The 24,952-nt window shown below is 42.7% G+C and overlaps 1 protein-coding gene across 1 annotated transcript in view; it reads left to right on the forward strand.

Moving 5' to 3' along the window:
- The window catches only part of LOC147674007 (uncharacterized), a 640,165-nt gene that overhangs the window by 121,617 nt on the left and 493,596 nt on the right, over nucleotides 1–24,952 (forward strand). Inside the window, exons 4-5 of the mRNA XM_086945549.1 lie at nucleotides 5,632–5,742; nucleotides 8,613–8,723. Coding sequence (XP_086801675.1) covers nucleotides 5,632–5,742; nucleotides 8,613–8,723 — 222 coding nt within the window. The remainder of the gene's footprint in view (nucleotides 1–5,631; nucleotides 5,743–8,612; nucleotides 8,724–24,952) is intronic.

Genomic DNA, 24,952 nt, shown 5'->3' on the forward strand with positions numbered 1-24,952 from the left:
CATAAACTTCCAGATACTAACACGCTACTAGCCAGTTCGAGAGCCTGAATAATGTCCACCCCTGTCATACCCAGCTTAGCCTCCCACTTGGCGTTCTGTAGAGAAAGATCATCCGGCAGACCAGAAAGTAAGTGCTTATACACTACACCGATTCTTGACCTCCTCAGGATCAATTCAATCAGTGTGATCCTATCTAACAAAGTAGTAACTTGGCCCTTCATTTTATCAACATAACTTCGGATCTGCATATATTTGAAAAAATCATGTGTATTAAGATGGAACTTAACCTTTAAAAATTTAAAAGAGGCCATTTTCCCATCAAAGCCTAAATCACTCAGAGCTCCTAACCGTAGCGACATCCACGTAAAAGTGGTCTGGTCTTGAAAAATTGTCAGCAAGAGTCTAGCAGCGGTGAGAGGTGTGTTAGAATTAATATTGGGAATCGATCATTTAAGCTGGATCTTGCGCCAAACTGAGAACATTGCCCCAATGACCTTGAACTTAGTCTTCTTATAATGACTGGGTTCGAGAATCTGCAATAAGATCCCCTTAGCATCCTCTCCTAGCCCTATTTCATAAATAGAAGGTCTACAAAACGACAGCACCATCGCCCTGTCCCCAAGCAGTGGCAGACCAAGATGTTGGAGCAGTGCGGACCAGCAATAGAGCAAAAGGTTCGGGACTGAGCAACCCCCCGATCTCTTGGGAGGCACATCCACTTCAATGCCCTACGAGGGCGATGATACCTCCAAAGAAATCTATTACAGGTCCTTTCTGCTCTGGCCAGGCTTAGTTGTGAGAACTCCAGTGGAATGGTTCCGAATTGGTATAAAAACTTAGGTAAAACCAGCATTTTAAGGACGTTACACCTACCATGCAAAGAGAGATGTAGGTTGTCCAATCTTACTAAGGTAGAGTTGACTGAATCAATAACTGGCAAAATATTCAAGTATGGAATATTGCTAACTAGGGAAGTGATTTTAACCCCTAGATATTTTGCAGCTTGAACCACTAGGGCTCGAGAAGGGCCCATGGTGCAGTTTGAAGAACCTGGGTTTTGGTGACTTTAAGCTTGTAGCCAGAGAGCTGACCATACTGTTCTGCTAAGTTCTTTAGGGCAGGAAAAGCAGATGCGACATCCCTGGTCAAGACTAAAATATCGTCAGCGAAAGCCAGCATCTTGTATTCTGTAGCATTGACCCTAACCGGCAGAATATTTAAGGGGCACTCGATTTTACTTAAAAAGGGGTCAATGTACAGGGTAAAAAACAGGGGCGAGCAGGGGCAACCCTGCCTAGTGCCCCTGCTAATGCTAAATGAAGTTGACACTAAGCCGGAGACACATAGAGTGGCCACTGGAGCAGTATAAAGCGATTGGACTGCCTGGATAAACTCAAGACTAAAACCCTTCTAACTGAGAACTGCCCATAAAAACCCCCAAGCGCCCCTGTTGAACGCCTTCTCGGCATCCAACAGGATCGCTCCAAGGGGAGATTCAGTAACCCGAGCCCAATCTAGAAGTGTGAATACCCGTCAGACATGGTCGGCCCTATCCCTACCCAGGATAATGCCATGCTGACGTAATGAAACCAATGGAGAGATCACCGAGGCTAATCTGGTGGACACAATTTTGGAATAAATTTTACTGTCTGTATTTATAAGAGATATAGGGCGAAATGAGGAAGGGTCAAGCTCTGGTTTATCTTTCTTCTTGAAGAGAACGATAGTAGTTTGGCGCCATGAGTCCGGTATGCAGCCGTCCTGTGCCTCTCTTAGAGCTGAGAGAAGATCCACCCAGATCTCCGAGCGGAGCACATAAAATTCCAAAGGGATAGCGTCTGGGCCTGCAGCTTTATCGTTGTCTAATGAATTAACTGCTAGCTCAACCTCTTCCCATTCTGTGGGGGAAGAAAGGACTTCATTCTGTTGGGTCGTAACATGAAGGGTGTTGATGTCCTGAAGGAAAACCCCAGCTTCGGACTCTATGTCTAAACCAATATTTCCCTCTGCATAAAATGTGCAATAGAACTGCTGAAAGACAGCCATGACCCCCTCCGGTGTGTCGTGAACGTGGCCTTGAGAATCTTGGATCTTAGTAATGCAATTGGCCAAACTCCTCTCCTGGAGTCGTTTGGCCAAGACCCTGCCAGATTTTTCACCAAACTCGAACATCATTGTACGAAACTGTAAGAACTTCGCAGCAAGGTCCTGACCAAAGAACTCCAGCAGGCCAGCCCTGGTTTTGGCAACCAGTAGCTGACTTTGAGCTGTGTCCCGACCCTCCTTGATAGCACCTATTAATTGGACCTCTGCAACCCTCAGCTCCTCGATGCGCCTTCTGGTTTGTTCTTGGATTGTCCTCCGTGGAAAGCCGAAAAACTCTTCGTTTCCCCCCGGACAGCAGCCGTAAGTGTATTCCAGACAGTGGTACCAGGGGCAGTCCCCCTATTAATATTTAAAAATTCAGATAACCAGTTCCTCGTGTGATCTAAGTAAGACTGTTCTAATAATAGTTTTCTTTCAAATGTCCAGACCCTTGGGACACTAGGCCCGTGAAAAAAAGGACATTCAACAATCAGGGGATTATGGTCTGACAAAATTCTTGGGGGGGCTGAAATAGAAGTGAGCTCAACAAGCTGATCCGACAAAAGAATAGTCAAGCCGGGCCATTTTATTATGGGGGGCAAAGTAATGTGTAAAGCCATCTTGATTTTTATTATGGCGAAACCAGAGGTCAGTCAGACAGTGCTCTTGAACCAAAGCTTGGAGCGCCCTAAAGACTCTAGGCTTCTTGCCTACGTAGCTTTGGCCCCAGCTAAATTAAAATCAGCAGACAGATTAATATTCATATCCCCACAGAAACAAATAGGATAAGGCCATAATGCCAACTCTACATTCAAATAATGTAAGACTGCCGGGTCGTCTAAATTTGAGCAGTCAGATGTGCAGATGGTTAAAGGTCTGCCGTTGATTGTCAACTCGGTGATTACCCATCTCCCTGCGCTATCTTGACTAGTTTCCCTACATGACCAGGTCCCCAGTCTCAATAAAATTGCCACCCCTCTAATCATAGAGGTCTGGTGGGAACATCCGATTCAATCAAACCCTGGAATTCTCAAATAATTGCGATTGCTCCAGGGGACATGCGCTTCTTGCAAGCATAGTACATCTATTCGTAAAGCCTGAACAATTCTCGAGAACGGGGACCTTTTCTTACCATCGTTCAACCCACATATATTCCAAGAGCCTAGGCAAAATTTACCCTGCACCCTTTGCTTTCATAAGAGAGCCTAACCCAACAAGCACATACAGAACAATTTTAATCCACCCTTCTAGAAATGAACATGCCCTAATGATACCAGTGTCAGCAAAAGTGCCACGATTTTACTGTAAATTCAAGCATTTTGTTATCTTAGAAAGCCAGCCCCTACCCCCCACTCCCCCAGACCACCTCCCAACCCTTGACCACCCTGACCCCACCCCCCTGAAACCCTCCTACCCTACCAGTGATAGAGGCTGCCGAGAGCTTTGGAGATACAAATGCAGGCTGTCCTCGTTTGTTCTTAATGGGTTGCTGTGGCGTCTTATTCTTGTTAGCCTGTGGTTTGAACATAGCCGGGAGGGTCTGTCTGGATTTCACAGTCACTGGGGCCATCGTCTCTACAGGAGCCTGTCGGCTGCCCCCCGCATCCTTACACGTTCCCGCCCCGATACCTGCACTGCTGGGAACTGCTCCACCACGCAGGCTAATTTTGAAAAGCCAGCCCCCCGGGTTGTCGAGGAGCATCCTGCGGTGATGGAGACAGGATTCTCCCCCTAAACGTTAGGCGCATACTTGGGCGTGAAGAACGAAAAAGCTGAGACGCGGAGCCGCAGCCAGAACAGCAGATGGAGAAGTGCATCGAGGGGAGAGAATCCAAATGGTAAGTCGATTCCTAGACACAAGGCGCCACCACAGCATAGCGATTCTTCCCTTTTATTTTTAAAATAAAGTTGCTGAAGTTTGTAGAATAGGTTTGCTGAAATCCCGTCTAATTTCAGTCTTCAGGAGCCATAGTACATCATAGATCAGCGAGTTGACTGGGAGAGAGCGTTTCAACCAGCTTACTCGGCCGAGTGACCTGCCGCCATCTTGCCAACAGCAAGTAAACTAATCAGCTTCCTGGGAGTTAGATATTCTTAGTTATAGTTGAATGGTTAAACCTGTACTGTTGGACACTTTTTTGTAGGGAAAGCTATGAAGGCTTTCTCTTTTCAATGGCTATTCAATTGAAGCAATCTCTATAACTAGGTGAATGTGTCTTTCTATAGGTTTACGCTATTACTATTGTAACTAGCCAAAGGCAGCGAGCTCAGTTTGCACTCATATATTTCGATGTGTAAGAGAGTAATGTAACACTCAATTCGATTCAAAGACTTTATTTCGATCTCTGCGGATCATAAAAGTACACCATAAAAAAGACAATAACAAAAACACAATACAAATAAAATATATCACCCTAAATAAACAATCACAATCTGTCTACAATCTTGATGTTATTAACAAATCAAAGTGCGCTAGTATTTGTGCAAGAGGGAAGTTGCATAGAAGCAGCATAATTATACAATTGCATTATTGTTTATAAAAACAAACTTCATGAATATTCTTTAAAACAGAAAAACCAATTGCATATGTTGCAACTTCTTTTAAAAAGAAATTTAAAATGTTAAAAAATAAAAAATTGTGTGTTACATCTTAGGTACCATTGCATTGTCACTTTCAGAAGAAAACTTGGCACGCCTTAGCCTTCATGCCATTAGAAACTTGCTATGCAAAAAACAATCATGCGTGTCGTGTTGGTATTCATTATTACATATGCCTCCGTATATCTCCTTACTCCCAAATTTCTACAAAGGGGAGCTATCCATTTAAGTCGAAATCGGGAGTAAAGGAGGCAAAAAAATAAAACATGATCAGGAGTCTCAGCAGTCCCTAAACAACAGGGACAACACTCTTCTTCACCACGCTCCCCTTCTCTACTCCAATTTCTTCTAAAGTGGTTTAGAGGAAGACATCCATACCAAAACTGTAAATATAGTTTTCTCGCTAGAAGGGGTTCAATTTCATCCAATGTGGGCTCAAAATGAACAGATTGTTTAAAATTCATAAAATCAATTGAAAGTGACCCCTTACAATTCAATATCAGGTAATTTTCAATAATACCCCAATACATCGTTTTAAGGCTTGATTTATTTATCTGAATGAAACACACTTAGCATACAATTTAACACAATGATTGAAACTAGTTGAAAATGCAAATGGCTCTTGCTGCTTTTAACTGTTCATGATTAGAAAAATGTAAACTAATATACACTTCCAGCTATTTTTTAGGGTGTTGGGAGTGTGAAAAGAAATCAGGGGAATGGTCTACCTGCTCAAAGCTCCGTGGTATTGATATACACATAGCCTTTTTTTGACATGTATTGCTAAATGTAGGGTGTCCAAACATCTCCAAAGAGCGATCAATTAATTTTTCAACTATCCATGCATTAGTGGGACATATCTTTTGGTGGATATTAAATGTACCCTTGTGTGGTTCATTAGGGATGGGTGCACACAAATCTCATTACTTGCTTCTACTCATTTTGCAGGTGTGTGATACCATGGTGGGTACAGTTACTTTGCTGGACTCTGACAGTACTGACAGCCTATCAGACGATCTGGATTCCATGCATGAACAGGGGACAAACAGTGTGACAGAGGTATGGAAACTCCTAGCAAGTTTAAAGGAAAATCATCTGTGTGTGCAGTATAAATTAGTCGGCAGGTAGGATTGTCTTATGCACAGAGAAACCTTATCCAAAGAAAGAACAATATATGAGAGTAGACAGAGGAGACTCGAGTGTTCTAAGATCTAGGGCCAAGGTTTCAGACACAACAACTATCCATCAGGTTACAAAGATCCTATAGAAGCATTATGCGGATAGCAGAGATTTCTTACAGAATCCTGCATATGACATTAAACATATCCTCCAGGTTGCACAGATCTCATTGGCAAGGACCCTCGGAGCAGAGATCTTGCAGACCAAGGTGACAACGGCACACTTAGAGGATGGGCTATAGGGTTCTTACAGATTCAGATATCTGGCCATAAAACTATCCTTCAGTTTACTCAGCATACAGGATTAGGAGTGTGGCAGTAAACCTATGGCTCAGGTTACTACTCTACAATGCTACATGATCTTCTGTGGTGTAGATTGTCTTTAATGTAAAGCAAGGTTTCAAGACTATCATGAGATACTATTATAATTGAGAAGCTTTTGAAGGTTTTTCCTTTTTTTTCAAATCAAACCCCTCTCTAAGAATAGGCGAACACAGCAGCCCTTCGATATACATCACAAAGGCAGTTCATTTTGAACTGTCATCAACACCTCCATGATCTCCACTGGCTCCCCATTGAAAGAAGAATAACCTCAAGCTCCTCGCGCACGCATGCAAGGCCTTCCACAACATCGGACCAGCATACCTAAACAACCTGCTCTACTTCCACGCACACAAAAGAAACCTCAGATAAGCCCAGTTCTCTCTAGCCACCATCCCACACATCTTCAAGATCAGAAAGGGTGGAAAGTCCTTCTGCTACCTCGCAGCCAAGACCTGGAATGACCTCCCTCTCCACCTCCGGCAAAGCCCTACACTGCTGCAGTTCAGAAAGGACTTCAGACCTGGCTCTTCAGATGACCCCAGAACCTAACGGTGCCACCCCCTGCCCCTCCCAGCACCTTGAGACCCTCACAGGTTAGTAGCTGTGATTTACAAACCCCTGATTGATGGATTGATTATCCTTCAATGCATAAAAGAGTAAATTAATGCAAACAACACTTGTTTTACACATTGGTTGATTACAAATCAAACTGTAATATTATTATGCTTCACTGAGATGTCCATAACTGAAAAAGGCATACAACAAAATACACACAAGTGCCTGGTCTTTCAAAGTTTTTCTATAGAAACATAATGTGAGTGAGCATAATGTGTAGTGTCTACCCGCTCAAGGCTTGTTTATTCTGATAAAAAAACACTAGCAGCCTTTGTTGACATTTAGTGCTGGATACAGCACGGAAAAAAACATCCTTGAGAAAGCTTCTATAAGCAAGAAAATGTGTTTCAGTGCAAACAATACTGACACAAACATCCATAGAAAAAAATACTACAAAAGAAAATTAAGGTGTTGTCCATTAGAAAAAAAATTGCTTTCACGAGTGACATATTCACATGGATTCGAGAGATTTCAGCTTTAGCGCACATGAGATTTATTACAGCCAGATTCATCATTGTAAAATCGGCTCGCGAGTGCAATTTTTGCATTTGGGATTCATCATCCCAAATGCAAAAATCGCAAATTGCGAAATCGCTAAATTGCGAGGAATTGCATTTAAGGAATCTCTATTTGAGATTCCTTAAATGCAATTCATGAACCATTTTTGAATTGTGAAATCGCTATTTTTGGCCGCTATTTACAGTGAAGTCTGACTTCGTGGTAAATAGCGAAAAGTTTGAAAAATGCACTTTAGTGCATTTTTCAAAGTTGTATGTTACACACACACATGTCCTTTGGACATGTGTGTGCGCAACAACAGTCTACATTTACATTTCAGGGGTGCTACAGGGTGTCCTTTGGACACCCCTGGCACCCTTGAAATCGCATCCTTATTTGCGATTAGCAAATTGCTAATCGCAAATAAGGAAAGTCTCCCCATTCATTCCTATGGGCCTCTAGTCCCATAGGAATGCATGGGGAGTCATTCCTTATGTGCGATTAGCAATTTGCTAATCGCAAATAGGGAAGCTGTAGAAATCGCAAATAATATTCCGATTTCTACATGAATCCCGTTTTGCGAGCCATTAATAGCGATTCCTTAATAATCGCTATTAAGGACTCCCAAAACGGGACATTGATGAATCTGTCTGATTGTTTCTTTATAAAAGAGACATGCAGAGGTAATGGTGAGTGATTCAACAAATGACATATTGAACATTACTGTACATGTAACACACTCACACAGAAGATCCAGAGTGCATAGGTTGTCTTATAAAGCTTCTTTCACACTCAGGACATTCTGTGGACAGGCAGCATGAAGCTTCTGGTCTTCCTACCTTGGTAAATGTAAGGAGGAGGAATGACATTGATCATGACTTAAATATCACTGCACTGTGGTGTGTTGAAGAGGCAGCCTGTGAACGTTTGAAATTGAAGCTAATACATTGCTCTATTTTTTAGAGAAAGGTGCATTATTGTGGGCTGGGTTTCCTTCAAAGTGATTTCCTTAACCTAGTTTGACTGTTCTTCGACACCACCATTTTATACATAAAATGTACTTCTCTCCTCTCCTTCATTTGCCTGTTCCAAACCATGAGGTTTAGTGCTTGCAGAGGATTGCCCTATTGTAAAACCAATATGCCCCACATTGTCAACTGTTCTTATCAAAATCTCTGTACATGATGCCTTTTTTTTCAGCTGACAATCCAGGAGGCAGCAGGACATCCTGTGATGGATTTTAAACTTCCATGTGTGATTTGCTGATCATGGGTATAGGGGAACCTCATCACTCTATTTCAAATTTTTCTGCAGGTTTGTGCCCCCATAGAGAGCGAACTTACTTTGCTGGACCTTTACAGCAGCAACATCCTGTGCGAGATTCTAGACATCGGTCCTGAAGAGGGGACGTACAATGGGGAAGAGGTATGGTTACTTTTGACTAGTTTATAGAAAACTATATGAAAACGGAGTATGATGAAATAAAAAGAGGTAACTGCCATTGCACACATTATCATTAACTAAATAAACAAATATGTGAGTGCAGACCAGGGCAATCTGAGAGGACTCAAGTCTCAGACGGAGGACCCAGGGATCACACTCGGCAACTCTGGGCATTAGCATGCCTCATCTCTACAACGGCCCCCCACATTCGCCGGGGATGCCTGGTTTCACCTTGGAGATACCCAGTAGGGACCATCTCACAGGGAAAGCCAGGACGGGTTCCCCAGCGGTCTACAGCACCACGACGCCTCAGGTCAGCAGTGCGCTTTACAAGACCACATACATTACATTACATTAACTATGGATCAGGTAGGATATGTCCTACAGAAGCTGATAGTGGACAGCAAAACTGTCGTTCAGGTTACCAATATCATACAGTGTCAGGTATTTGACTGCAAACCTGATCCGGTTACACAGATCTTCACAGAATTAGTGTCTTAGAGTAGAACTATCACTGAAGTGATATAGAAAATGTGGGCCGATGCCAATGCCAGAAGAGCAATCTACTAAGTGACAGTGATCATATGGACTCAGGCATCTGCAGTAAACAGAATCCTTGCCTTAGACAATGCTGTGCTGTGCTTTAGATTTAGATTACTAACTTGGAAAACTAGTCAGCCTTCTGTGAGTTTTTTGATCTTAGTTATACCCAAAGGACTAATAGCTATAGGGCGGATGTATTAAGAAATCCTGCAACGCAGTGCAGCAAGGCAAGCTTGATTAGGAGAGAGATGTAAAGAGCTCTTCAGTTGTCTCCCTGAACTGGTGCACTTGAGGCTGCCTAGCATCAATGCAGGTGCCCTTCCACCCTAGCGCAAGGGCGCCTGCATTACAAGCAGGATTGTTATTGTGCAGGAAGGCACACCTTTCTGCACAAAAACATTCCAAAGAGGCATTTTCCTCGTTCTATGTTTGATGCAGAATGCATCAGACATAGAAAGAGGAAATAACGAGGGGAGAAAATTGCTTTTTATCCTTGTTACACCTCTCTTTGGTAGGCATACCAATTGTAGGCAATTCCAGGCTTATAAACCTTATCATATGTGGAATTGCGAGAAATCCATGGGCGGATGCATGAGAAGTCCTATGCTCCACGTATGAAATACCTACCACTAAAAAATGTAATGCAATGATGTGCAAGCTGGTGCATTGTGTTAAATGTCTCTACAAAGCCATGCAAATCAAAGCTTGCATGGCCTTGTAAATAAAAAATAAGCCTTTGTAATGCCCTTGGTTGCAATAAGGATAAGTAAATCGGCCTCTAAATTCTGGCACACTATTGTGGAATAAAGGGTTTGAAGTGTTTTACTTGTGAAGAGAATTGAAGCAGTCTCTACAATCAGTGCAAGCAGTGTGGCGTGCCGAAATTCCGCCGCTTGCACAACTCAGCGGAATCTTGCTGCGTTTTTACAGAACTTCATGGAATTCCGCACAGTAAAACTCCGCAAAGTCTGCCCACTCCTAATTTTGAACTGATATAATTCATTGTGTATTAGAATTAAATATTGAGATATAGCAGACCTTTTTTATATATTGATTCATTGCAAAACAAAATTCAACAGGACCATGTAGTTTTCAGTTCTTATGACTGGAAATATATAAATCCATAAAAACTAATGTGCACGTATTTTTTTCACAGTAGTTAGTTTACAGAAACCAATGTTTGACCTGGGATCATAGCTATTATCCACAAACTCGAAACACCTTCGTACTGTTATAGAAGAGAAGCCTTTTTTAAAATGTATTCCTGGATGTAATGTGGAGAAAAATTGGTTGAAATAAATTACATTTTAGCAGCAATAAAACGTGTTACAATGAAGGTGATTGTAAATAACCTGTTAAAAGCAGGTTACACGAGGGTAATGCAAATCTGGGATCAAGAGTTTTAGCAGCATGGGTGGCTTAGATAACATTCCTGATTAAGAGAAACATTAAAATGAAGGGAGTATTTTCAATTATTGATGCAGTGCACATTTCAATCACACCAAAGAGGGAATGCCCACGGGGCAACTCAAAACCTTTAATTCACCCTCAGTAAGTTTACAAAGCAGGCATAAGCAGGTCTGTGGTCACAGATATTAGGAGTCCCTGAAATGTGGAGACATGAGCTACACTCAAGTTTGCTTATAAAATAAAATATTATTGTATGCTCCTGTTCAGGAAAGTGAAATTTGGGATCTTGGAAAGTTGGAGCCAATACGTACCTCCACTCGTGTGAATTAGTTGCATGACTATTGATTGGTCTTCTGGCTTCCTTTGTGTTTATTTCAAAAAATTGAGTTGATGTTTCTTTCAAAACCCCTTTTTATACCAAGTCTACATTTTGTGATTGTGACACATTATCTTAATATAAGAAAATGATGTACTTATTTGGGGATTGTTTGTATGGCACATCTCCATGGGTCGTCTATTCTTTTAACCACCTATCCATTAGCAAGCAACATATCCTCTGATGGATATTACATTTTCCTTGTGGGATGCATTGGGCATAGGTACTAGCAAGTCTCATCACTTTGCTCCTTATGCTTTTTGGAGGTGAATGGTCCTGTCGAGAGGACACTTACCTCAATGGACATTGACAATATTGACAGAGTATCAGAGAGTGTAGACACTGGAAATTACAAAGGAACAACTAATGACAAACATTTACAATGCAATAGGTCTCACATTTGCGAGAGTTAGTGCTATTGCCTTTATAAATGACAATATCTTTTATTTATGTGTTTTGGTTTGGAGTGTAGTGGATGTATGTAGTGTGTAGTGGAATTATGTGAGTTTTATTAGAATTGTTAGATGTGGAATTGTGTGGGGTGGAATTTTGTGGTGTGGTGAATAGACAAGGGTGGGAGTTGCACAGAATAGAAATGAAGATAGAGAGGGATAGGTAGTTTTTGCACTATTGGTGAATGAATTCGAGACAGAGGAGCAGAAAGAGTGTGTGAGAAAGATAGAAAAAAGGGGATAGCAGGCCACAGACGCCTAAAGAAGGAGAACCTGTGTACGCAGAAGACACCCTAGAGAAGAGAAGAGCATGGGTTTGAGGGATGGAAACCTTGAAAAGGCATGGGAAAGTAACTGTGCTTAGCATGTGTGAGCAGTCAGTATAGGGAGTGTCTCACTTTTAAGTGTTTAGCTGGAGCTTTTAGCTCTGCCAAAGTGTTAAAGTTATGTTGTAGAGCAGTGAGTATAACGTGTTAATACACGGAGTAAAGCTAGCTCAGCATGTTTGACAAATGGGGTGCACTGAGCACAGCATGGTTGACACATAGTCAAGGCCACTAGCCTTTTTAAACCTTATAAGTGTGTAGCCTTGCAGTATATTCTTCGCCGTCATTCCATTAAATTGCACAGTAATAACATTTCTGATGGATACATCTGCCAGTGGATTCCTCACCTTGTGAATATCCCCCTTTGGCAGCAACATTCGGAAATTCTTTTGTATCTCTTCACACTGACGTTGACGACGTCACAGAAGCACAACATCGCGCGCGGCTCCGCTGACATCACTGACTCCATAATAGGACTCAGTCGGCGTGATGACAACAGTTCCCTTTGTTCCGCGTCGTCTACGCTAACGGTTTTTCTAGGGATCCTCAGTAGCTCGTGGGTAACTCTGTTACTGTTGATTGTTTTGAGTGCTTTCTTGTTTCTTTGTTTCCTGTTGAGATGTCTTCAAAGAAAACTGGATTCAAGCCGTGCGGAGAGTGCTGGAAGATGATGTCCATAGTGGATCTGCACGAAGATTGCGTATGGTGCCTTTCTTCTGACCATGATGTCCAAGGGTGTCCATGCTGTAAGAAGATGAACCCTAAGGCACTGCGAGAAAGAAAGGCTAGGCTTCTTGTGGCGAACATGAAAGGCAAGAAAGATAGGAAGAGTTCGAAGTCCCGCTCGAAGTCGCGTTCAAGGTCCCGCTTGAGGTCACCTTCGAGGTCGTCTTCGAGGCATGCTTCTCGATCCAAGAAGAAGTATAAGCAGAGGAAGCACAGGTCTTGAAGTCATTCTGAGAGGGAGTCGGCCCTGAAGTCGAAGTCTCCAGGTCCTAGACATCGGAAGGATTATGTTTCTCCATCACCTGTTGATCAGGTCCCTGAAGGTGAGCCTTCGCCTGTGGAGTCTCCGAGCATTCTCCGGCTCCGGCATCGAATCCTTCTCTGGCGCCAACACACTCTCCACCTCAAGAGGAGGAAGAGGCTCCATTGCCAGAGGGTCTGGCTGACACAGTTCCTGCACCTCAACAGGAGCAGCCTGTGGGTCAATACCCTCCATTTCCAGGCCCGGGACAGGACCCTACGCATAATTAAAAACAATGTATGGTGTCTTCTCGAGAGCCATGTACCCCTCTGGAGCACCGGCTGGTCCCATGGGTCCGATGGCCTTTAATCTGGCATCCCTCAGGCATATGCACCGGCGCCATTTATGCCTTTTATGCCGACGTCGGTCCAGCTTGGCAATTTCTGGCTCTGAAGTAATCGATGCCGGTTCCATCTTCACCGGCTCCGGTCCGACCTTGTGCGCTCCGGACTGATCCACCGGCTCCGAGTTCGACGCTGGCACCGGCTCCGTCGGAGTCGGTTGTGGCTCCGTCGACGCCGACCCCGAGGATGAGGTCTAGACGTGAGGCTCAAAGGCTTTTGTAGGAGCAGAGATTTAGAGCGGAGGAGGTGGAAGAAGTAGAGCTGCAAGACTCAGATAACTTATTTGATGATCTTAAGGAAGCTAGTGGTTGGGAGCTTTCCTCAGCTCCTAACGTCCCTTTGAAGGATGTAGTGCTATATCACTTGGTTATTAGAAAGGCAGCTGAACTTTTGAATTTGAATCTGCCTACTGCGGAGTTTAAGTCGAACATTTTGACTGAGGTTCTGCTTTCTCCTTCTTCAGTGGTGGAACCGATGCTGCCTTTTAATGAGTGTGGAAAAAGACCTTTTCTTCACCTACTGTATCAAGGGCTGTTGCTAGGAGATATAGGGTGGCTCCTGGAGATCCTGACTTCTTATCAACACATCCGTCTCCAGAGAGTTTAGTTATTCAGGCAACCTGTTCCAAGACATCAACTGGTGCTTTTCCACAGGTACCTGGTGACAAGGAGTCTAAGAAGCTGGACCAATCAGCTAAGAAGGTATTCTCTTCGGCTAGCGTGACTCTCAAGTCCACTAATGCTACGTGCCTTTTAGGATGCTATATACACGGTTTGATGGACTCTGCAAAACAGTTGGTACCAAAGATACCGGAGGAGGACAGGCAGAACTTCAGTGAGGTTCTTCCGGATGCTCAGGCTGCTACTCGCCAGGTGATCCAGAGCGGTTTGGATACAGCTGACTCTGTGGCAAGGGTCATGGGATCATCTGTTGCCCCCAGGAGGGCTGCTTGGTTGAAGTCTTCTGAATTTTCTCCTGATGTACAGGCTACTTTAATAGACCTTCCATTTGATGGTTCCGTCCTGTTTGGAAAAAAGGCGGATGCTGCCTTGGAAAGGTTCAAGGATGGTAAGGCGACGGCTAGGTCTTTGGGTCTTCTGAAGAACCGGGGTTTAACCCAGCGGCGTCAGGGGCACGCCTAAGATCTTCGAGTTCACCTGTCTTGGTATACAGAGACACGGAATACTTCTGAATGGCATCAGAGACCAAGTTTATTAGCTGCAGCTAGTAATAGTGATCCTAGAAATACATCACAGTGTAAATTCTCAGGAGACCTGTCCTCGGATGCTTGATTCCGTTCTGGGAAGGACATGGCTTTTGTAGTTCAGACTGGACTGTTCCCATGGGGCACAGGGTCAGAGCTCATTTGCATATCGCCATTGTCTAACCCAGGGTGGTGTGGAGTGCAAAAAAACGATGGATTTGGGCCCAGATCTTTGGACTGGGGTGAATGTGTGACATTGATCCACATTCTGTCCATCACCTGTTTTGTTTGTAAATTCTCAGGAGACTGCTCATTTTACTAAGGCGAGACGTCTCCTTTTATACCCAATATTCACATTATAAATGTACACCCACTGCACAAAATTCTAGCCAATAAGGTACATTTTCAAACAAAGTATCCACAACAAAAACTCAATTTATAGTATCCCAACCCAAAAGTTAATTATTAGGAATATCCCAAATTCAATCTCCACAAGCCGGACAAATCTATAATTGAAAGCATAACCCATGTAATGAAGAAACATAAAAAAGAAACAGTAACAGATGCTGAACAAGATAAGGCATGTGCAAGGAAACTAAAAGTTAACGATGTCCTGAACATTGATTGGCAATCTCAGACTAAGATCGATCAGGGAAATTGGCTTTGCGAGGTCAGTTTCAGGTGAAGAGGTCAGTTTCTTATAGTTCATTTCAGAGTCAAAAAGAAATCTAGTTAATGTATACATGAACTAAGAAGACCAGGCCACTTTGTTCGCCAGGCTACCTTCACAGGCCTACGTGAGGGCAACACAAAATGATGGCACAGAACAAAATGGAGTCAGACTCGAGAATTACAAAACCTCACTTCAGACCAGAGGAACATCGGGTAAGAGATACAGAGGATTTGGGAGATCTTCCTTTCGCTCTTACAAGAAACCACAGCAGCAGCAACAGCAGCAGAATTCTCTGTACAAATCGTACAGAGGTAGAAACAGAGGCCGCCCTAGAGGTCGTCAATATTCCTCCTCCTCCTCCTCCTCCTCCTCCTCCTCTTCCTCTTCCCACCCCCCTCCAACCACAGCAAAGCAGCCCTAGATCCGCCATTCTGGATCATGTTGGTCCTGTAGGGGGTCGGCTTACTCATTTTCTACGGGATTGGGAATCGGTCACATCAGACCTTTGGGTTCTCAATCTCGTGGAGAATGGGTATGCTCTTCCCTTTCGGGAGTTTCCCCCAAATTATCCTCCTTGCCAAGGATTTTGCACAAAGGACCCCAAAGGACCACCTGCTTCTCCTGCAGGAGGAAGTCCTGGCTTTAATGAGAAAAGGTGCGATAGAGGTGGTTCCGGAGCAGGAAAGGGGTCAGTGATGCTACTCCTGGTATTTTCTGATACCCAAGAAGGATGGCAGACTTCGTCCAATCCTGGACCTCACGGTCTTGAATCTCTTTCTGAAACAGGAAAAGTTCAAGATGCTCACCGTTGCGCAGGTTCTTCAAGCGCTGCTGGAAGACGACTACATGGTGTTGATGGACTTGCAGGATGCGTATTTTCATATTCCCATCCTGAAGTCACACAGGAAGTATCACAGTGGTATCACAACATTACCAGTTTGCGGTCCTTCTGTTTGGTCCTACTACTGCACCTCGAGTCTTCACCAAGGTGATGGCTATGGTGGCAGCACATTTCAGAAGGTCAGGGATACCAGTATTCCCTTATCTGGACGATTGACTGATCAAAGCAGAATCTCCGGAGAAGGTGCTCCATCATCTGCAAGTCACAACTCAGTTGTTGTACAGATTGGGCTTTTCGATAAATGTGCCCAAATCTCACCTGGTGCCCTCCCAGCTCAACCTGTTCCTAGGTGCGGTACTGGATACTACTGTGTGTCGGGCATTCCCTCCTCCGCAAAGGATTCGCAACATACAGGATACAATTCCTTTATTTTACAATGGAGCGGTCCTGAAGCTCCTTCGTCTGCTCGGTCTGATGGCTTCCTGGATTCTGCTGGTCAATCATGCACGCTGGCACATGAGGGCACTCCAGTGGTGCCTCCGCAGGCAGTGGTATCAACACAACTGAGATCTCAGGGAGTCAATCAGGATCTCCAGAGAAGCTGCGGCGGATCTGTCTTGGTGGAGCGTGGAAAGCAATCTGACTCAAGGGAAGCTGTTCCACTTACCTCCATTGGTGGCCACGGTGATAACTGATGCATCCACCCTAGGGTGGGGTGCTCATCTGGGGGATCTGGAGATCAAGGGTCTTTGGTCTCCAGAGGAAAGGTTGTTTCACATCAACCATCAAGAGTTACGGGCGATACGTTTGGCACTTAAGGCCTTCCTCCCTTTCCTTCGCGGTCAGGCGGTTCAGGTCCTGACGGACAAGTCTACCGCGATGTCGTATGTCAACAAGCATGGAGGAGTGGGGTCACAATGTCTCTGCAGAGAGGCTCTTCGACTCCGGTCCTTCTTTCAGGACCATCAGATTTGTCTGATGGCAAACCATCTGGTTGGAGTTCTGAGCGTGTGTGCAGACAGTCTCAGTCGGCAGTTCTTGGCCGACCACGAGTGGAGGCTTCATCCGGAGGTGGTTCGTCATGTCTTTCAGACATGGGGAACTCCTTAGGTGGACCTGTTTGCCACTTACGAGAATGCTCACTGCCCGTCGTTCTGCAGTCTCCAGTATCCGATGCAGGGAGCTTTGGGGGACGCGTTTCAGTTGAGTTGGGACTTAAAACTCCTTCACGCGTTTCCTCCCATACCCTTGATTCCTCGGGTTCTGAGGAAGCTAAGCCAAGACCGGGCCCAAGTCATATTGATCGCCCCGGATTAGCCAAGAAGGGTGTGGTACACAGATCTTTTCCACCTCTCCTCGTGCACGCCGCTCTGTCTCCCTCTCAGGGCAGACCTCCTCTCTCAGTTGGAGGGACAGGTTCTACACCCCCACCTCCAGACCTTACACCTTTGTGCCTGGAGATTGAACGGGACAACCTGAATTCTTTTCCTCTCCCACATGACGTGGTGGATGTCATCTGATCAGCCAGGTATCATTCCACCAAGTCTATCTACTCTTATAGGTGGTCCAAATTTGTCTCTTGATGTGGGGAGAAATCCATTGACCCTTTGAAGGCTCGATTGTCTGACATTCTTCGATTTGCACTTTCTTTTGCTCAGCAAGGGTTTGCTGTAGCTACAGTGAAAGGTGATCTATCGGCTTTGTCAGCATTTCTCTGTCTGCCGGATCAGCCGTCCTTATGTAAGTCTCCTATTGTCTTAGGATTTTTAAAGGGCCTTTCAAATAAATTTCCTCCTACTCCATTTATTGTGTCACAAAGGGACTTGAATCTTGTGCTTGCTTTCTTAATGGGTTCTCCATTTGAGCCTTTGCACAGGTGCCCCTTGAGGCTTTTATCTTTTAAAATGGTCTTTCTGATTGCGATTACCTCGGCAAGGAGGGTAAGTGAGCTTCAAGCTCTGAGTTCAAAACCCCCATTCTTGACCATTCATGGTGAAAGAATGGTACTCAGGACCAGAGCTGCTTTTCTGCCTGAGGCGGTAACTCCCTTCCATCTAGGGCAGTCCATTACCCTCCCTACCTTCTATCTTCCCCCTCACCCTTCCAAGGAGGAGGAGAGACTTCACCATTTGGACCCTAAGAGGGCGGTGAGCTTCTACCTGGACAGAACCAGAGAGTTCAGAGTTGATGACCAGCTCTTCGTGGGTTTTGTTGGTGCCAGAAGAGGCCATTTGCAGGGTGGCAACTTGGGCCTCCCTCCACACTTTTGCAAAGCATTATTGTTTGGATGCAGAGGTGAGGAGGGACGGACACTTTGCTTGTTCCGTCCTTAAGGACTTCTTGGTATAGAAGGGTGGACACCCTCCTCCGGGAGTGGGACTGCTGTAGGAATCTATTCTCAAGGTGAGGAATCCACTGGCAGATGTATCCATCAGAAGAACAAGTTACTTACCTTCGGTAACGCTTTTTCTGATGGATACAGTATCTGCCTGTGGATTCCTCACTGACCCACCCGCCTCCCCATTGTCCAGTCTTCTATACCTGCATTAGTGACATTGTTTTAATGTATATATTTTACTGTCAAAGGAAATGTATTGGTATAATTGCTTTTAAGTATTGACTGCACACTGTGTGTGTTATCTTGGTTATTTGGCACTGTGTACATTGTGTATATATCTACTGTTGACGGTCCGTCCGTGTGCCTCGAGGGCACGGAAAAAAGGGCGGAACTGATGTCATCACGCCGACGGAGTCCTAATATGGAGTCAGTGACGTCAACGGAGCCGCGCACGATGCCGTGCTTCTGTGACGTTGGCCACGTCGGCGTGAAGAGCTACAAAAGAATTTCCGAATGTTGCTGACGCAGGGGGATATTCACAAGGTGAGGAATCCACAGGCAGATACTGTATCCACCAGAAAAAGCATTACTGAAGGTAAGTAATTTGCTCGTCTACATTTATTAAGTGTTTGAAGCGCCCGCTTGTGATCTGGTTTGTGAATAATTCATGCAAAACAAAGGAAAGCTAGGCTAACTTCAAACCCTAGTTAAGAAGGTAACAAAACTTGAATACAGATAAACCAAAAAGTACATTTTTCTCTCTGAAAACAGCCAAGAGTGAGTTTGAAAACAAGTTGTGGATGCAAAAAACACTATTCCGACACGCTAGATAATAAAGGAATTATAATTCCTTTTATTTCCATATAAAGCATATTATTTTTCACTGTGATTATAATAACAAAAGGAACACAGCCAAAAGGTTACTTCCACACATACATTTTCAAAAGTAGCTAACATCTCTTCAATTTGTAACTAAGGTATAAAGTGACAGTGAACAAATTGTGGCTGATAAAAACTATGTACTGTGCACTCTAGTTCTGAGATAAGAAACCCTTTCAAGCTGTTAAACTTTTTGCCGCTCTCTACTCACTTCGCAACTAAAGTAGATGTGAGCGCATTTTAAATAAAGGAAGCCTAAAGCCTTCCTTTAAAATAATTCTGATATTTTAACCATCTGAAGCACCACCCCCCCCACCACGGAACGGAACAACACCAAAGAGCAGACAAAAAGGGGTAGATTTTCAAACATTTTGTGTTACGTCACAAAAGTGTGTTTTTTTTGCAAATTTACTTTCCAGCGCAAAACTTGTTTCACGTTGGAAAGTACCCTACATGTATCACAAAGCAGCCCGAACCATTGCTTTCAGTTACTTAGCGCCATGGGGGGGGGTCGTTACATGGATACTACATGGGCGTTCCCATCCAACCACCCATGCCTTTTGATTCAAAACCCTATCTACAAACAATTGTAGATAGGGTTTAGCGCCCAAACTTAACGACATCTGAAATGAGGCATTAAGAGGAGAAATTTATTCATTTCTCCTTTCTTTTCCTACTTTGCATGTGTGCTGCACTGTGCAGCATACATACAAAATGGGAAAAGTGTTTGAACTTGTCTAGGCATAGTATTTTGTACAGGAAGGATACCCCTCCTGTACAAACCATATGCTAGTCTGAGGCACGCACCTTAGCACTACAGTGCTAAGGTGTTTGCTTGGCGCATAGCAGCTGAAATCAGCGTCGGCGCTAGGGATACGGTAGGAGAGAGTCATATCTCTATAGATATGGCGCTTTCCTGCTGCTCAGTGTGCATAACAAGAATAGTTCGAGGTCAATTAAGCAACTTTATTAGCGCAATGAGTTTACATTAATAAAGCGATTAATTTAACCTGCAACTTCATTTAATAAAACAAGCTAAACGTATTTAGCAGTTTACAAACACACACAAAAGAATAAATCAGTCTTTTCCTAGGTGAAGTTGATTATTTTAAAGAACAGGGTGCCAGGAACCAACACTGAAAGTATACCACTTAAAACTTAAAGATGGCCTAATATGGAGTAACAGTTCAGCAGAGTAATACATAGGAAATAGTTTCCTTATAAGAGGTAAACAGGTACCACTGCCTATATCAGCACGGGTAATATATATATATATATATTCACTGAAAAAACCATAGGTTATAGACCATATATAGTTAGGGATTAGCATTTACAAAACCTTATTTTACTCGCACAAAACCATTGAAATTCGCATATATAGTTAGTTGCACTAACTATATATCGCGCACCCGCAATCCACTGCTGATGATGTCACATATTACATCATTCATGACATGGTCAGTGACATCACTGATGACATCACTGTTGACAACTCAAATGACATCACTGACAACATCACTGATGACATCATTCATGTGATAATACGATGAACCTCTTCAGACTCTAATATAACCTTAGATACACTCAGTGTAAACAGATACTCACAGACTGTCACTCATCCATGGAGTTACTCACACACCTAGTCAGTCATGCAAAGAATCAATCACACCTCCATTTCCTCAACTATACAGTTATACAAACTTTACTTATTCAAACATATACTAACACATATTTACTCTCTTATACAATCCTTGATTGAAGTTCACAATGATCCATACAGCCACTCACACATTCACTGGCTCTTATGCACAGTTATTTATATATGTCAACTCTCACATGTACTGTGTTTTACATATGTACTTACTTTGACATGTAGCACTGAGATATCCATTCACTCACCAATACACTCATGCACACAGTCAACTGCCCATACAGCTGTTTCCACATGCACTTTTGAACCCATACATCTAGAGAATCAACTGCTCACACATCTATGCACAGAGTCATACACCTCCCAGCCACCCACACACATACTCAGTCTCCCATACAAATACTTGGGCAACCAATCAATAACCCATATAGTTACTCATATAGCTACTGATTAACACATGCAGCAGTTTACAGAACAACAGACATAATGCTGCACAAATTAAGACAGTTTAGTCACTAACCCATGCACTCAGTGAGACACATTTAATCACTCTCTCATACAGTCAGTCATGCACCTACTAAATCCTTCATCCAGACACTTATACATCCACTCATTCTTCAATATGTAAGACATATTTTAACTTTACAGAAACATACAGTTACTGGATGATGTCATCAGTGATGTCATCAGTGATGTCACTGACCATGTCATGAATGATGTAATATGTGACATCATCAGCAGTGGATTGCGGTTGTGCGATATATAGTTAGTGCAACTAACTATATATGCGAATTTCAATGGTTTTGTGCGAGTAAAATAAGGTTTTGTAAATTCTAATCCCTAACTATATATGGTCTATAACCTATGGTTTTTTCAGTGAATTTTTAAGGTTTTGTAAATGCTAATTCCTAACTATATATGGTCTATAACCTATGGGTTTTTCAGTGAATTTCAACGGTTTTTTAATAGCAAATATCAAAAGCTGTAAAATGTATTCTTATTTTAATGCAAAAATATATTTTATATGTTTGTAATATAATTTTTTTATTTATATATATTTTTTTGTTTCGCTACCAGTCCGCGCACCGGGTAGCTTCCCGTTAGCTCAATTTGGTTCCACGAACCGGTAAACGTTCCGTTAACGCAACTACCGCCTTAGAAAACAACATCGTGACGCGTCGCGTAAGCGCGACGTATCGCGTTGCCGCGTAGTGCGTCTTATGACACGCCGCGTTAGCGCACCAGGAAGCGCTCCGGAGCGCAAACCGAGGCGCGAAGCGCAGCGCTCCGGGTGCGTAGCGGGACGCGTAACGTAAGGATAACAGGTCATGTGACTTGTTCATAAAACTTTTCATTGGTTCATTTTACTTTTGGTTTCCTAATGATGTAAGGCTAGGTCATATGACCTAAAAATAACACTTTTCATTGGTTTAGAACATTTTTTTTTCCCAAATGATGAAAGGCCCCACCTTTTTTCTCACTCTGACTTTCAACTTTCTGAGAGGAAGACCTATTTTGATTCTAAAGAAATGGCTTCATTAGTAGCTGCAGCTGGTGGGACCCCACCACCACCACCACCTCCTAGGAAGAGAGGACCACCTCCTCAGGTTATCCTTCAGCAAGAGGAGGAACAAGAGGAAGAAGAGGAAGAGCAGCAAGGGACTAGGGAGTTTTTACCTGAACAGCCGAGGAGGTCCCATGTGAAAGAAAACTACACCTGGCAATTTTTCACGTTTCCCCGGGGCCAAAAAAAGGTAAATGCCCGCAATGTTACCTGTCTGATCTGCAAAAAAGATCTGTCAAGAGGGACTGAAAAGAAATACAGCTATGGCAATTATACCATGCATCGGCACATGGACAGGTGGCACCCTATAAATTATAGTGCTGCGCAAGTACGTGACCTGCAGGATAACCCCCCACCTGTGGCCAGTACATCCAATGAAGAGGCACTAACGGGACCAGAGGCGAGGGAGACGGTCCCAAATATCCAACTGAAGTTTGGGAATGTGAAGCATGTGTGCATTTTTTGTGGCCAATTGATTTGCTACAGGGAGAGTAGCATAGATTTAATCAACACAGCTATTGACAATCACAAATGTCCAAAACGCCCCAGAAAATAAATTATCTTTTTTTTTTGCTCCTGTTGAGCCCTTTATAATGAATCATTTTCGTTTCCCCCCCCCCAAAAATACAAAAAAATATAAAACCGTTCAAAAAATACAAAAAAAGTAAAAAAATGTTCAGAAAAATAATAAAAAAAATATAAAACAACAAAAATAATTAAAAAAAAGTTCTTTTCAGAACTACCTCCCATTTATAAGAAATTGCTAGAATGTTTAGCACTCTGGCAACCTCTATTTCTTTTGGTTCACTTCCCGGTTCGCGCGCCGGTACGCGAACCGGAAGCGAACCAAAATTTTTTTTTTTTTAAAAAAAAGAAGAGTAAGTATAAGGGAAGTAAACAGAGAATAATGTTAAAAGAAAGACAGCTAGAGGGAGTAACACAGAGATACTGTTTAAAGAGGGACTGAGAAAAGGAGTGGAAGGAGTAGAGTAAGTAAGTAATAGAAAAAGGAATGAGGGAAGTAGCAAAGGCAGGAAACTGAGGGTTAAAGAAATGAAGCAGTGGAACTAAAAGAAATTAAATGTGATAGAGATGCAACGGAAAGAGTACAAAACACTTACCTTATAATTGTCGTTAACTTAGTCACTTGTTATTTTTATACTTTCAATCTGTGAAAGAAAGAACAAACATTTAAAAATTGATAGAAAGTAGTAAAAGATGAGTGAGCATGAGACAAGATGAGTACATATTAAAAATCACAATTCAAAGTACAGAATTAATTATACATATTAAATGGTTTATTTTTGCTGTTCTCAGAATATATCAAATTTCACTAAAAACAGTGAGTTGAAGGTATTCATCATATAACAGCGGGGAAAAAAAACCCAATCAAAATGATTGTGTTTAAAAAACCCATATAATATAACCCATCAGAAATCAGAACTCCTCAAAAGTAACTTACTTTCCATGACGTCAAAGGATGTCCTATGAACAGCTTATACTCTGTTGTGCTGTTATTATTTTCTGCACGCCACTTTCGGAAAGATAAGCTCCATCGTTTTAAGAAAAATGAGACATACAAAGCAATTTAAAACAGAACACTAAATTACAGCAACACCCAGAATCATTATAATCCAGTTACCTACCCTAAATTCTCACTTCTGAAAACAAGTCAAAAGGCAACATTGCTTCACACTCAAATAGTAATCATTGCCGAAAGACCAGCCTTTTTTACATTTCAAATAAGCTGTGTAATATCCTGATGTTGTCAAAGGACCATCATGTCATTTAATAGCTGCAGTTACAAATGTTCTTCCTGAAATCGACGACTGTGTAGCCAAAACATTTTTAATTAGACTTGACAACTTATTTACATCCGGTTTATATAGTTGGAATTGTGAAATGACATTTCACCCATAAGTTTCCATAAATAATGTGGACAGCATTGCAGACTTACATTACCTCTACTCCTTCTTTTGATCTGCTACTTGAATTAGCTTATTAAAACAAACAATTTTCGCTCTGTGCTACACTTATCCACAAGGCTATATAGTGTAGGAGCCATTAGAACCTCTTGAAATTCCTCTGAACAAATCCCGAGATTCCTTCCCTAAAATTTTGGTTGTAAGAACACCAGGTAAGAATTTTTAAGGTGAAAAGGCAATCTTTTTTTGAAAGTTAAAACAGAATCATTGCAGAATGACCAGCCGTTTCCAGACTTCAAATAAGTTGTGTAATGTCCTGATGTTGTTGAAGGACCCTCATGATATATAATTGCTGCAGTTAGAAAAGTCCTTCCTGATATTGACAACTGAGAAGCCACAAAATTTTTAATTAAAGTGTCAATTTTGTTCCATCAGGCCTACATCGTTGGTACATTAAAATGACATACTGGCCATATCTTCGTATAAATAATGTGGACAGCATTGCAGACTTACATTGGCTACACTCCATGTTTTGATCGGCTGCTTTTACTAGCTTATTAAAGGATACTGATTTAGTGTCTGGCAAAGTTAAATATATAAATCTTTCTGAGTCTACACTAGTAGTACTTGATAACGTACAATACTCGCAGTCATGCTG

The sequence above is a fragment of the Lissotriton vulgaris genome, chromosome 12, assembly GCF_964263255.1.
Source record: "Lissotriton vulgaris chromosome 12, aLisVul1.2, whole genome shotgun sequence".
Taxonomy (NCBI): Eukaryota; Metazoa; Chordata; class Amphibia; order Caudata; family Salamandridae; genus Lissotriton; species Lissotriton vulgaris.